The sequence below is a fragment of the Bison bison genome, unplaced genomic scaffold (genome assembly GCF_000754665.1).
Source record: "Bison bison bison isolate TAMUID 2011002044 unplaced genomic scaffold, Bison_UMD1.0 scf7180017864487, whole genome shotgun sequence".
In the NCBI taxonomy this organism is placed as follows: Eukaryota; Metazoa; Chordata; class Mammalia; order Artiodactyla; family Bovidae; genus Bison; species Bison bison.
In genome coordinates this window covers 7,209,237-7,223,312 of record NW_011495047.1, presented here as the reverse complement: position 1 = coordinate 7,223,312, position 14,076 = coordinate 7,209,237, and the positions used below count along the sequence as shown (strand labels likewise).

At 48.9% G+C, this 14,076-nt stretch overlaps 2 protein-coding genes and 1 non-coding gene across 7 annotated transcripts in view; 2 read left to right on the top strand and 1 right to left on the bottom strand.

Annotated features, from left to right (window-relative positions):
- Positions 1 to 384: 384 nt before the first annotated feature.
- MRPL14 (mitochondrial ribosomal protein L14) overlaps positions 385 to 14,076 on the bottom strand; it is a 14,691-nt gene continuing 999 nt past the window's right edge. Inside the window, exons 1-3 of one of the 5 annotated variants that reach the window (XM_010863100.1) lie at positions 14,002 to 14,076; positions 3,646 to 3,737; positions 385 to 1,565 (exon numbers count right to left, since the gene is read on the bottom strand). In XM_010863100.1, the coding sequence (XP_010861402.1) occupies positions 1,199 to 1,565; positions 3,646 to 3,716 (438 nt within the window). In that variant the 5' untranslated portion in view covers positions 3,717 to 3,737; positions 14,002 to 14,076 and the 3' untranslated portion in view covers positions 385 to 1,198. Of the gene's footprint in view, positions 1,566 to 3,645; positions 3,738 to 7,474; positions 8,010 to 8,070; positions 8,183 to 13,997 lie in introns of those variants that run through there. The other 4 variants (XM_010863102.1, XM_010863101.1, XM_010863103.1 and 1 more) reach the window with 4 other exon arrangements.
- TRNAA-UGC lies at positions 9,540 to 9,612 on the top strand. The gene has a single exon. It is a non-coding gene; the product is annotated as a tRNA-Ala (tRNA).
- The window catches only part of TMEM63B (transmembrane protein 63B), a 28,257-nt gene continuing 26,679 nt past the window's right edge, over positions 12,499 to 14,076 (top strand). Inside the window, exon 1 of the mRNA XM_010863232.1 lies at positions 12,499 to 13,839. The gene's annotated coding sequence lies outside the window, so the exon portion shown is untranslated. The remainder of the gene's footprint in view (positions 13,840 to 14,076) is intronic.

Below are 14,076 nucleotides of genomic sequence, written 5' to 3'. Positions count from 1 at the left end.
CGCATGTCGGAGTCGTTAGGTGACCGGGGTCGATCTGCCCAGGAGATCAGGGACCTCTGCTTACCCTCACCCTGCTTCCCAGCACTGGCAGCTGCAAAGCAACGATGATGGAAAACAGCTGATGCCTATCACGTGCTTACGACTGCCAGGCACTCAGAGGTGCTAACTCACTGAAGTCTGACATCAACCCCATCAAGCATATACCATTGTCATATCCCCACTTGACAGGCAAGGAAACTGAGGGACTGAGAAGTGAAATAATCTGCCTAAAGGCATTAAGTGCAAGTGGTGGAGTCAGGAACAGAGCGTTGTGTTCTTAATCATCAGGCTATTCTGCCCCTAGAGGCCACTGGAATGTTTAATAAACGAGAAGTGCCCAGGACATTTTGAATGAATAAAGGAGTGACTTTATTTTTTATTTTTGAGGCATGTCGTGGGGATGCAGCATCTTAGCTCCTCTGCATTGGGAGTGCAGAGTGACTGTAGAAATGAATGGAAGAGATTCCATGTGAAGGGATGGAAGGAGCCCCGCCCAAACCTCCACAAGGAGACCAGCAAAAAAAATGGGAGATAAACTATCAGTGAATCCCCTGCACAGCTCCACCACTAGGTGCTCTGCAAACACCGGGGCTAGCGCAACTTCCTGCGGCCAGGGCGGGCAGCTGTCATCTCTGGGCCCAGAGCATTAGTGGGGGCCTAGCAGAGGGCAACCTGTGGTGGAGGAAGGAAGGCTGGGCGGGCTCTCCCAGAGTGGGGAGCCCATGGTCCGCTGGAAGAATCGGTCCCCTGCTTTACTCACACTCACCCAGTAATCCAGTCACCTTTACTGAGCACCTCCAGCCCTCTGACGCAGGGAGATGACATTCTGGAAGGCAAGTAAGTAGTCTGCCTGGCTAGAAAGTGAGGTTCTACTGTTTATCTACAAATTGGCATTCAGCTTGTACTTCAATTTTCCAGCACCTGATAATCCCGGGTGAGCTCACAGGCTACTGAGGGCAAAGACCAACCGTCCCGAGTGGCATCTTTTAGCCGTTCCAGTGCCATTTACCCCATGGCCACAGCCAGAAAGCTCAGAAGAGACGTACATGGAAGCGTTTATTTTCCCACAGGACACCGTTCCCGGGCTCCCCCTCAGCAGAGGCGCAGTTCTCAGAACGGCTCCATTCACGAGCCCCCGTGGCCAGCGCCTGGGCTCCGCTCACACGAAGTTCTGAGCGATGGCCAGCACCTTGGAAAACTCGCCTTCCCTCTGGCGGAGGCTGGTGGGGATGGGTGTCTTGATTCGGGTCCCCACCGGGTTCCCGTTGTCCTCGATGAGGACCACGTTGTTGGAGTCAAACCTGGGGGTCATTGTGGGGCCAGGCATGCGATGCCCCACGATGAGCGCCTTTTTCTTCTGCCCCTTGATGGCCAGCAGGATCCGGTCACCCACCTTGCCCACGCCGTTCTTGTTATACACGTGGATGCAGCGAGGAGGGCGATGGTAAGGAGTGTTCCCCAGGGCGCTGTTGTCCACCACACGCACCCGCGTCATCTTCTGAATTGCGCCAAGGCTGCCGGTGGTGCTGGTGGAAGAGGAGGAAAGTCTAAGGCCTGCAGCTCTGCCGGTCAGGGCGCAGCGGCCTCTGCCAGGCCCGGCTTGGCAGCGCGCACATCAGCAGGGCCCTGACACCGGCGGCGTCCTCACTCTAAGAAGTTCCTTACAGCTTCTGCTGCCGGGTCAGGACCTAGATCTGGGTGGGCTCTAGAGGGAACCCAATATTCTGTTACAGTGAGTGGCATGGCAGCCCTAATTTAAAGCCTCTGGTTTCCAACAGGCCTTGGAGGATTAAGGGAATACCTTACAGGCCAGGCCTTGCCCCTGTCGAGCCTGCAAAACCTGCTCCCCCTGAAAACACTGACTCCCAGATGTCCCATCTACATGGTGCTGGGAACCATTAGATCTGAGTGGGTATGTCTGCCTAGGGAGTCCCATAACACAGCACAGCAGAAACTGAAAATAAGCTAATAATCTTTTAATTTCCCCCCACTAGAAAGAGTACTATTAAAGGCAAATGAGCTACTATTGAGCCACCTGATGACAGTGGAATTCTAGTTTCCTCTGCCACTAGGACCCTAGTGCTGATTCTCTGGGGTGACCCGCAGTCCTCTTCTCTCGTTCTACCTGCCTGCCCTGGGCGATGTCACCTATTTCTGTTGTTCCCACCTAGTGAACTCCATCTCCAGCCCCAGGCCTTGCCTATCTTCCAGTCCTGCAGTTCCACTCCAAGCTCCTCATGTGTCGGTCGGTTCCACAGTGACCTCATCGCCTTCCCCACAAGCCTCCTCCGGCTGGTGGGCTTTCTGCCTAGACAGCGGCTTCTCCAGAAACTCTAGCTCGCGAGCCATAAACCTCTCTCCATCCAACCTCTACTGGCACCACCTCCTGAACACCTCTGACCCTCCCCCCCACCCCATCAACAAATTCCTTCATCCAGCAGCTCACACTTTTACACCAAACCATTATGTTTTGTGTCCTAACCGGCTCCCTGAGCACCTCACTCTGCCGAACAAGACCTCTTTTTAGAATATAAAGTGGAGGCCACTCCCTTGCTGGGGACTGTTCAGTGGTTCCCCTTGACTACACTGTCAACAACCTGGTCCTAACATACCTGTCTCCTCAGGTCCTCCACCTCCCGCCACTCACACATCTGCTCTGAGCCCCAGGGCCGGGAACCCCTGGAGCTCTCCAAGCCTGCCCAGCCTCACGGCCCTCTCTGGGGGCTGGGACAGGGCCTGCCCCCACTTCCCTTCCAGGAAGGCGGCCTCTGTCCGCCTCCTCCCCCTTCCCCCCTCTTCCTCTTCTATTAGCAGCCCCTGTCTTGAGCCTTCCAAAGAACTGTACAAGCCTCTATTATTAAACTGGTCACATTTTTCTTAGAGTTATTTGTTTCCAACTTTGCTCCCATGGCCAACTGTGAGAACTCTGCCAGGGCAGGAAGCAAGTCTTATTCATCTCTCTATGACCAAACCCAGGCACAGGGCTCAGTAAACGCTTGCGGAATGAGTGCATGAACAGGGCCAAAAGGCATGTTTGCCAACAGGAATGCAACCTGCACTCTCTGCCCTGGCTTAGCATCTAAATGGGAAGGGGGAGGCTGCCACACTTTCATCATGCTTGAGTGGTCATAAGCCTGTGATGTAAAAATATATATATTCCATTTTTAAAAGAGTTTTGCCCTCTACTTTTATTCACTTATATATATGTTTTAAACTGAAGTACAATGTGTTAATTTCACATGCACAGCAAAGTTATTCAGTTATACACATAAATACATAGATATTTATTCTTAAAAGAGGTTTTAACGCACTTAGGGAATAACAGGGTCAAGAGACAGCATTTTCACTGGAAGAGTCTGGTAGGCATGGAGGTTTCATCTTCCTCCAGGTCCATTCCCAGTCCCGCCCCCAACAGCACCATCGCCCCTTTACCTGCCCCCCTCCCCAACCTGGGCTGCCCAAACCCCAGCCCCATCTGTTCCTTTAATCTCCCTGGACCCCCAGCCCACCTCCCTGAGTGTCCACTGCCACTCTAATCACAACACCCAGTCCTGGTGGGAGGCTTACTCAAAAACACAGCTTGAAGACCTCATTAGGAAAAGTTACCTGAAACAGCGCTGGCTGAATGCTCTGCTCATGTGGACACAGGGGCCCCAGAGCCCGCTAGAAAAAGCCATGGGATCCCAAGATGGCAACTCCTGCAGGGAAAGAGAGGGGCAAGGATTTATTTCTAAGTCAGTGTCCTCACTCAGAGCCAATAGTTTGGTATATTTGGTTTTTGTTTTGTTTTTTTTGAAAGACTACTGGGGACTTGTGTGGGAGATGGCACTTCGAGCACAAGATCATTAGTCACTAAATATAAATCTTAGTGGTTAAAAGATAGGCAGATGATTAGATGAACTCCAGCGACAGTTTTGCTGATTCATATTCTAACTGGGGTCAGAGGGCTGGAATGGCCACAGCAGTTCTTGCTGTGGGTAACACAAGAGCACAGTGAGTGCCTTCACCATTACATCACTCCCATGGGCAGGAGGAAAAAAGGAATCCCATGGGACACAGCCAGGCAGGGACCACTTCCCACATCCTCCACGGAGGACACTGGCCCCTTGTTGACACTCAAGTGCCTCTTGAAACCAGAACTTCCACTCCTTGGAGGAGAGCAGATTACCTGGAGGAACCACCCAGGTTGTCCGCCACCACATCACCTTTCCCTCAAAGGTAAGAGCCAGACACCTGGACAGCTCAGGGTTAGCAAAGCAGTGCAAAGGACGCCCTCGCCAAGTCAGTGACCTCGGTCTCTATTTGGATCAGGGAAACTACCTACCCCACACGGCAGCTGCAAGTGGGGCTCGGGAGAACAAGGTGGGGATAAAAGAGTAAACACCAGTCCAACACTGGTAACTCCAGCTTGCAGAACCTCCACCCCGAGGCTCCCTGGCACCAAAAACTTGGGCCCATCCCCAGGTTTCCGCAATGCCCGGGTGTCAGTGAGGGGAAATGTTTAAGAAAAATCTACAACTGACTGGTAATTCCAGCTGCAAAACATGCCTGTTTTCCACCCAAATGTTTGGCCACAGAGGGCCTCATTCAAGAGCTCTGCTGAGAAAGCCTCTACCACTGTATTTACACATAGCTCTGCCTTGCCCAAGTTCAAAGCACCTTAGGTAAGATTTTATTTAGTAAAGGTGGGGAAAACTCACTATTTACTTTCACAGAAATACCTAAACACTCCAGAAATGCTTATTAACTACAATTTAACCTCAAACCTCAAGCTTATTTGCCAGTGTTTCCTTAAGACAACCCAAGGAGGAGTGGCCCAAATGATCAGAAAATTACATGCAAAAGAAGATGGTCAACTTATAGAACTATTAACAAATGACACAGAACCAAAGACTACCAGATGACGCCAGCTTTACCTTCACAGCTCCGTGGCCCTGGACAAGGAACTATCAGCTTCGGCTTCCCCAACTCAGGTTTCCCCACCAGTAACACCTGCTCACAGGGCAGTGGCGAGGTAAACCACGCAAAGCATGGAGCCCAATGTCCACACTCAATACCTATCAGCCCTCTCCATCATCATATCACATCCACTTTGAAACTGAGGAAGCTGAGATGAGAGAGAGAGACGGGGACTTGCCCCATAACTAGCCAAGGGCACAAGCAGAACCAGAAGTGGACCCAGCTTTTGCCCACGGGTCTTCCCTCCACACACATCCCTCCTGAGATGAGAGAGAGAGACGGGGACTTGCCCCATAACTAGCCAAGGGCACAAGCAGAACCAGAAGTGGACCCAGCTTTTGCCCACGGGTCTTCCCTCCACACACATCCCTCCTGAGATGAGAGAGAGAGACGGGGACTTGCCCCATAACTAGCCAAGGGCACAAGCAGAACCAGAAGTGGACCCAGCTTTTGCCCACGGGTCTTCCCTCCACACACATCCCTCCTGAGATGAGAGAGACGGGGACTTGCCCCATAACTAGCCAAGGGCACAAGCAGAACCAGAAGTGGACCCAGCTCTTGCCCACGGGTCTTCCCTCCACTCTGTACAAAGCCCACTTCACAGTGGGGCTCGGGCCGAGGAACAGCTTTGGGGGTCACCTGGTCTTTTTCTGCTGCTTCCTTTATGAAAATGGATTCGGTAGAGCACTTACACTGTGTCTCAGCGCTTTCCATTATCATCTCATTTAAGTTTCCCCAAAACTATGAAATGGGCACTATTATTCACCCTACTTTATACTTGAGGAAATGAGGTCCAGAAAGGTTAGATAATCTGCCCAAGTTGCACAGCCAGGAGTGACAAAAGCTGAAATCTGAATGGCAGTAGTTGGCTTCCCAAACCCACACTCTCTTATTCAGTGGAGTTAACACGGTAACTTCAATTTAAATGTTAGTATTTTTCCAATCATTAGATCATCTTTGTTCCATCAGGAATACTGTTATCACAGGCATGTTTTACTCCGCCCCAACCAACTCAGTGCTTGCTGAGTCAACTGAAACGTAGACAAACAGCAGGTGAAACTTATTCGCTTTTATCCATTTAGGTTTTGAAGACAATTTGTAGTGTAGGTGGCAAGAAGAGCTCCACACACTGAACAATAATGGAAAATTGGCATTTTTTTTAAAAGAGCTCTGAAAAGCAGTCCTCCTGGCCCAGGTTGCCGCTATGTTCAGTCTCAGCCAAGCCTCCCCATCTCACTCTGGGGCCCCTGCTTGCTCTCCTGGGAGAAAAGAGGCTCCTCAGAACCCCCAAGCGAGCCCGGTGGCACCCACATTCCCTCTCCTGAGGATTGCAACACCCAGCCTCTCCACTCGGCACCATTTCCTCCACGGTACTCATGGGAGTCCAGCAAGTGCAGAGGAGCCTACGGGCTGCCCAGAACTCTCCCTGCCTTGGGAGCAACAAACTCTCCCATTCAAGGCACCTCCCAGAAGCCTGCAGGGCAGTCTGTACACAAATTACACCCCGGCCCGCCTCTCTGTGCCTTGCTCAAAGCCACCCCCACCCTCTGGGCTCACCTCTGCCCAACTCAGCAGCCCTGGCTCCAAACACACCTCCTCCAAGCCGCTCTGTATGAGGCTGCAGCGTCCGCTGCCGCCCCTCCTGCACACCAAGGACATCTGGGTGTCTGTGCCAAGGAACTCCGCGGCTCCAACTTTCATCACCAAACTCAGACGTGGAATAAATTTGGATTTTTTTTTTTTTTTAGATAAGGCTGATATCCCTTAACATTCCAGTTCTTGCTACTCACTATCCAAAACTCAGAGACCACAGAGATCTTGACAATATGATATCTGAACTCTCCACAGGAATTCAGGACTCACACACACACACAGAGGATCATTTGTACTGCCCTCAAACACAAGAGTAACACATTCCCATCTCCAGGGAGCACCTCCATTTAAGGCCCAATTCAGAGGCTTTTCACTAGGTCTTTGGTGGATCTGATAGTGACCTCCAGACCCAAAGGACTTAAAGACATCCAGTGGACAGTAGTAAGCATTCCTACGCACCTGAAAGCATAAAAGAACCAAATATATTTGTATATTAAAAAAAAAAAGCTGTGGTCCCCTCCACAGCCACCCCAGCAAAGGATCCCAGCAGGTCCTCACAGAGTGGGAATGCAATAAATATTTAATGAATAAAATAAATGAGGTAGCCAATAGCCAGATTCCCCCACCCATGGCTCCACACAGGGAAATCTTATCTGTTTATCAGGAACCCACACATCACATGCAAACAGGCTTTAGGAGACCCATGGTGCTAGTCGTGGGAGGATGAGCCCATGCTACGTCTAAAGGCCCCTGGAATCATCTCCTGGGCTTGGCGCCATCACTGCCACTGTGGAAAAACACCTCATCCCACCACTGAACAACTGGTTCAGATCAGGGAGGAGTGATGGAGGCAGTAATTTACTTCACAGCAACTCTGACTGACCTTGATGTTATTTCTTAGGATAAATCCATCCTGTAGACACAGGCCCTGATCCACTTCAGATCAGACTATATATACTGCTCTGTTTCACAAACAACGTTATTCTGAGCCCTGTGTTTGCACAGGAAGCTAACTCCAATGGTATTTCCTCCTCTACACTCTCACTCAGAGGAGGCTAAGTATTTGGAAGACTATGGTGCCAGAGATGGCTTTTCAGGCCGCTTCCTGGTCATCGTGGAGTACTGTCCTCCAGGTTTAGCACATGAATCACAACCGCTCGTGGTGGGGGAATGGGGAGGGCAAGAGGAAGAAGATGAGAGAGACAGAGAAATTACTTAATAAAACCCAAGAGTCGTGCTTATTTTCCATCCTGGTTTAAGCTCTCCCTTCAGTTGTGGAGGTCAAGGAGGACTGCAAATTTCAGGGTCACATAGGTGAGTTTTTCACTTGGCTTCACTTCAGGTTAGGGTGGGTCCCACTGGACTCTGTGAGGGCAGGAATGGTGCCTGCCCTGTCCAGAGCTGCATGCTCAGGATGTACAACAGTGCTGGGCACACAAATGGAGCTCAGTGAGTATCTGTTAAATGAATACTATTTACCTGCAATTCCAATTCACCGTCCAGATCTAGAAAGACTCAATATCGGAGAGTTGGTGGTCTTTCCTGTGCCCTTCATTCAGCCTTCCACTGGCTTGGGGGAGCTTCCTAGAAACTGAGAGCTCATTTTTAGCTAATTTTAATACAGACAGACTGAACTAAAAAAGCAGAGGGATGCTTTGTAGAAAGCTAGAAAGTACCATTACTTGAGCTTTGCATGTGTGCGTGATAATTCACTTAAGTCGTATCTGACTCTTTGCAACCCCATGGATTGTAGCCCACCAGGCTCCTCTGTCCGTGGGATTCTCCAGGGAAGAATACTGGAGAGGGTTGCCATGCCCCCATCCAGGAGATCTTCCTGACCCAGGGATCGAACCAGTGTCTCTTCCGTCTCCTCTAATGGCAGGTGGGTTCTTTACCACTAGCGCCACAGCCACAGGGGAAGCCTATGTGAGCTTTAGGATCAGCAAAATATTGTACTTAGTATCACAGATCCATGTACACTTATACATTGTTTCTACCCTACCAATTTCCCTCTTTAGGTCTGGGTTCTAAAGAAGAGAGGGAAAACAGAGTTCAGCACAGTCACAAGTGACAGTTTAAAGGAGATTCTGTTAGTGAGTGGAAGAAGGGAAAAACACTAAGAGAAATTAAATGCAAGGTCTGGCCACAAAATAGACAAACTCTGCCTAGCATAAAGATATAAATGTACTTCTTCATTAAAGCAGGAAAACACTGAGGCCTGGCAGCTTCAACAAATCAAAAAAAAAAAAAAAAAAGAGAGAGAGAGAGAGAGACCTTCTTGGACCCTCATCCTGTCATGCAGACAGCTCCTCCCATCTCCTGCAGGTTTCGCCCCAGTCATTCTGGACCAAAAAGTACTCTTAATAAGTTGCTTAAATACTCATTACTGTTGTGCTGGGGAAGGAGTCTCTTTCAGTAGTTTTGTGTTTATACACCATCTCACAATTCTCAAAGTATTTTCACACAGATCACTTTCTTGGTTGACTTCATTCCCGAGCACCCAACAGAAACACAAAGATAGATGACAGAGAGCAACCATCTGGGAGGGTTGATTCCACTAAGGATTTCTGAACAGTTCTGAAGGTTCAACAGAGTGCTGTTTTGTAGATGGAGAAATTAAGTCAGAATTGCTAAGTGACTTGTCCTAGGAACGGAGGAAGGGTAGAAAGCTGTCTCTACTACACCCCGCACAATACCCGAGCAGGTAAAGTGCTGCTTTAACCACCAATAAACTTTGCAGAAATGAACATACCCCACACAGTCCCAAGTACTCTTTCTCCTTTCTCAAAGCTGCCACATCATCTTTTAAAACTCAAAACAGCCATCTTTTCAAGAGATATCTGCTCTACACACAGCACAGCCTAGGACCAACTCTCAAGCTGATTCTGATACGCCTGCAAAGGTGTGAGTTTTCAGTTTCTACTATCAAAGAGCAAACATCCAGGCTTTCCCTGGTGGTCCAGTGGTTAGGACTCTGCACTTGCACTGCAGGGGGCACAGGTTCGATCCCTGGCTGGGGAACTGAGATCCTACATGCCATGCAGCTTAGCCAACAAATTTTTTAAAAAAGAAGCAAACATCCCTCAACAGCTCGATGTGCTGTTTCTACCATGGCTACCAATGAGGACCCCAACTCTCCATTTTTTTTTTCCTTTTGGGGAAATCCTGGATGTTTGCTTCTTGATAGTAGCAACTGTGAACACTCACACCTTTGCAGGCGGATCAGAATCGGCTTCAGAGTTGGTCCTAGGCTGTGCTGTGTGTACAGGAGGTAGCTATTGAAAATAAAGACAACTGTTTTGAATTTTAAAAGATTACATGGCAGCTTTGAGAGAGGAGAAAGAGTACTTGGACTGTGTGGGGTATGTTCTTTTCCATGAGGTTGCACAGCCTGTGGGATCTGTTCCCCGACCAGGGACTGAGCCCAGGCCCTCAGCAGTGAGAGCTTGGCATCCTAACCCCTGGGCCACCAGGGAATTCTGTCCAGTTCTCAAGCTGACTCACAAAGAACAAAACATTTCCAGGGTTCTTGTCTCTATTTACCTTTATGTGTTTATTAACTTGTGTATTTGTTTGTTCCACTTTGTTACAGGAGTATTTAAAATCATGGTTCTTAAAAATATCTGACAGCTCTTGATTATTCAAGTTGGTTTTTCAATATGTAAGTTTTAATCTATTCTAGCTTTGATCCCCTGCCAACCCCACCTCACAGGTGTGCAAACACCTGTATTTCCAGAAGTTTGTAACATTCTTGGTATGGTCAAACTGGGAAAAACTGTACAAGGCAAAGTTAAATTCTACTTAATCACCTCTACCAAGCCAGTGGCAAGGAGCTAGGTTTATGGAGATGTCATATGGGCAGGCAAAGTTGGGGGGGAGGTGGTTGGGGTGGGATGAAAAGCCCAAAGAAAAGGTATCTCCTCCACCCCTGCCTCCCCTCTTCTCCTGCCAAGTCTATGACCTTGGAATCCACTTCTCCAGGCCTCAGTGACTCTGTCAAGCAAGGGTCATTGGGAAGAGCAAGGAGGCATGGAAATCAAAGTGTTTTAGCTTCACTCACAAAAGGGACTGTTTTCAAGCAGGGGAATCCCTCTCTGGATTCTGACCAGTGAGAACAGCCTCACTTCCTGATTCTCAGGGCAACATTATGGGTATCAAAGATCACTCAGTCCTAAAAGTGTGTTTCAGCTTAAGGTAGACATAGAAGGGCTTTGCTGGTGGAGCCGTGGATAAGAATCCACCTGTCAATGCAAGAGATACAGGTTCCATCCCTGGTCTGGGAAGATCCCACATGCCTTGGAGCAACTAAGCCCATGAACCATGCCACAACTACTGAGCCTGTGCTCTAGAGCCCGGAAGCCACAGCTACTAAGCCCACGAGCCCCAACTACAGAAGCCTTTGTGCCCTAGAACCTGTGCTCCGTAACGAGAGAAGCCACCACCATGAGAAGCTCACTTACCACAACTAGAGAAAGCCCGTGCAACAACCAAGACCCAGCACAACCAAATAAATGAGTAGTTTTTTTTAAAAGGTAGATATGGAAAAGTGGTCCCTCTTTTCTAATGACATAGCTGATTTTTTTTTACGCTTTTGACAAGGAAACTTTCCCATTCTGAGTTGTGTTTCATTGGGGAATAATAGGCTACCTGGCACCTTTTTTTGTTTTAATTATTTATCTGGACGCATAGTTACCATACACGGAATTAGTTGTTATACATCACACACGATCCTAGTTCCCAGACCAGGGATGAAACCAGTGTCTCAGGCATTGCAGGCAGAGTCTCAACCACTGGACCCCCAGGGAAGTCCCCCGGCACCTTTCTTAAGAGGGCATATTACTTGACCCAGAGCAACGTTTCTGGGATCTGAATCATAGCCTTCTCACACAGCTGGTTGTCATTGTTAACACATGTGTAAAATTGCACCAGGGTGAGCCACAACCCAGAACAAACTGTCAGCTTCTAAAAAGGAAGATCAATTGTAACCTGATTTCTGAGACCCTCCCAAGCCCCTTCATGGCCTTAAAAACTATTCCAGTAACAATAGGAAAATCCATCTTATGTGGGTCCAGGTGTCATAACACCAAGACAAGAGTGGGGTGAGACAGGCTTCAAAGGACTCTTGCATCATGTAAGATGCTAAATACTGCGGAGAGTCTAAATAATTATGTTCAGTGCCCAACAGGCTCCCTTCTGAAATATGAATTTCAGGGAAGGTTTGTACCATTCATACTCAGGGGCAATAATAAAACATTTTGGCCGTTGTCCCTTCATGTATTCCACAGTGTACTCAATTCAATTCTCACTTCGGGCTTTCTGAAATGTTTCCTCTGAATATGTGGTGACCCTTAACTAGGCACAGGCAGAAATCGATCGGGAATCCACCACATGTTAACATACCTAACTGCATTAGTAAAAAGATAATAATACATGAGGAACACCTTCTAGTGATCCTCAGGGGTCCCCAAACCAGGTAACATGGGCTCCACTTCCACTTTCCAGATACCCATTACAAGTGCTACTCGGCAAGGGATTGCACCAGCTCTACAACCATAAAATCAACACAATATGTGAAAAGTTCCATAGGAAATACACATCCAAGAAGCTCTAAGGGTAAAATGGACAATTCCACACAAGGGAAAAACAACAACACAAAGAGAAGATTCCTTGTCATCCAAACTGCTTGCTGCTGCTGCTGCTAAGTTACTTCAGTCGTGTCCAACTCTGTGCGACCCCATAGACGGCAGGCCACCAGGCTCCCCCGTTTCTGGGATTCTCCAGGCAAGAACCCTGGAATGGGTTGCCATTTCCTTCTCCAATGCATGAAAGTGAAAAGTGAAAGTGAAGTCACTCAGTCGTGTCTGACTCTTAGCGACCCCATGGACTGCAGCCTACCAGGCTCCTCCGTCCATGGGATTTTCCAGGCAAGAGTTCTGGAATGGGTTGCCATTGCCTTCTCCAAACTACTTTCTCCTACCCAAAACAGCTCCCAGAATCCAAGCCTACAAAGACTCCTCCCACCAGGCAGTCTGCCAAACATGGCTTAACCCCATCTCCCTTTCTGTCCTTCCTAAGTAACATTTCCTACTCCAACAAAATCCTCTTTCTTCCATTGTACATAATTCCATGAGTGAAAAGTGAATTTTCCTCTAGCACAGCCTCCCTGAAAAAACCAACCTACCCTCCTCCTTACTACATATCCCTGCTGTCCTGACTGCATCCTCACAAGACAATTTTAAATGACTGAAAACTCAGATTGATGAAGGCAGGACCACAAACAGGAGAACACAGGAAATCAAAGCGCTTCAAACTTTTGTGACACACAGAAACACATTGTATAACACCTCCTAATCTACTCACATGTGTATACTTGAAGCAGGTGTCCAGAAACAATATTTACCCTTCCTAAGTACAATGCACTGATATTTTCTATTCTACTTCACTTTTCTTAAATGATGGCCATGATCCACTAAATTGATTTCCAACTAACCAATGGCACAGCTGGAATGGGAATTCAGTTTGAACTTCATGTAAACCTTACCAGTGCCTTCCACAAGCTACTAATGAGCCCTTGAAAAACCCAGCAGAGAGAAGACACACTAACCAACCACAACCAAATAGGCAGTGCCCATTTTCTGTCCAGCAACCCCACAAGTATCTGCCAACTTCCAGCTTTCCCCCAGTACCCAAAGTGACTCCATCATATGCTGTCTTATTAACCTCTTTATAAATTCCATCAATCCCTTAGGGTGGCAAAGTTCATTTACTGTCCACCACGTAAAGCAGTATTTCCCTTCTGTCCGCAAGCTTGTTCTCAAGCTTGAAGAAAGCCTTCCATGAGCCCATAATTAAACGAACAAGTTGGTATTCTGTATGCCTTTGTTGTCTATTTTGTAGGTAACACACAGGAGTTACGCACACGCGCAGACACACACACACACCCCTCTCTCTCTCTCATCTTTCCAGTCTTAATCCCTGGCAGATGCAGCCTCGGGTGAAATGAGAAACCAGGGAACCCCCTGGAGCCAGGGGAGCCACTCATCGGCATGACTGTGAAAGCGGTGGACTCACTCTCCACACCAGAGAAGCGCCTGGCAAAAGAGTCACAAAGTCATCTCAAGACCCAAGTAGGGAAAGGAAAGGGAGAACGAGAGAAATAAGACAAACCGGAGGAGCCGTGCCAGACTGATCGGCCTAGGCCACCTCGTGAAGCCTGGCGGCAGCCCGCCCCAGCCCCAGAAAAAGCAGGTGAGAGCGGGCCGGGGGCGCGGGGTCTCAGAGGCCCCAGAGAGCGGAGCCGTCCTCTAAGAATGGGAGGGAGCAGGGTCCGGGTCAGAGGCCTCCCTCCCCGTCGGGACCCTCTGCCCCTAGAAGGCCCACGATCCCCGCACCCGGCTCTTCCTCACCCACCCCGGGGGAGCGCGCCACGGCTCCAGCCGGGAAGAAAGGAAGACGGGAAGCAGAAAGTCAGGAGCGTGACGTCCC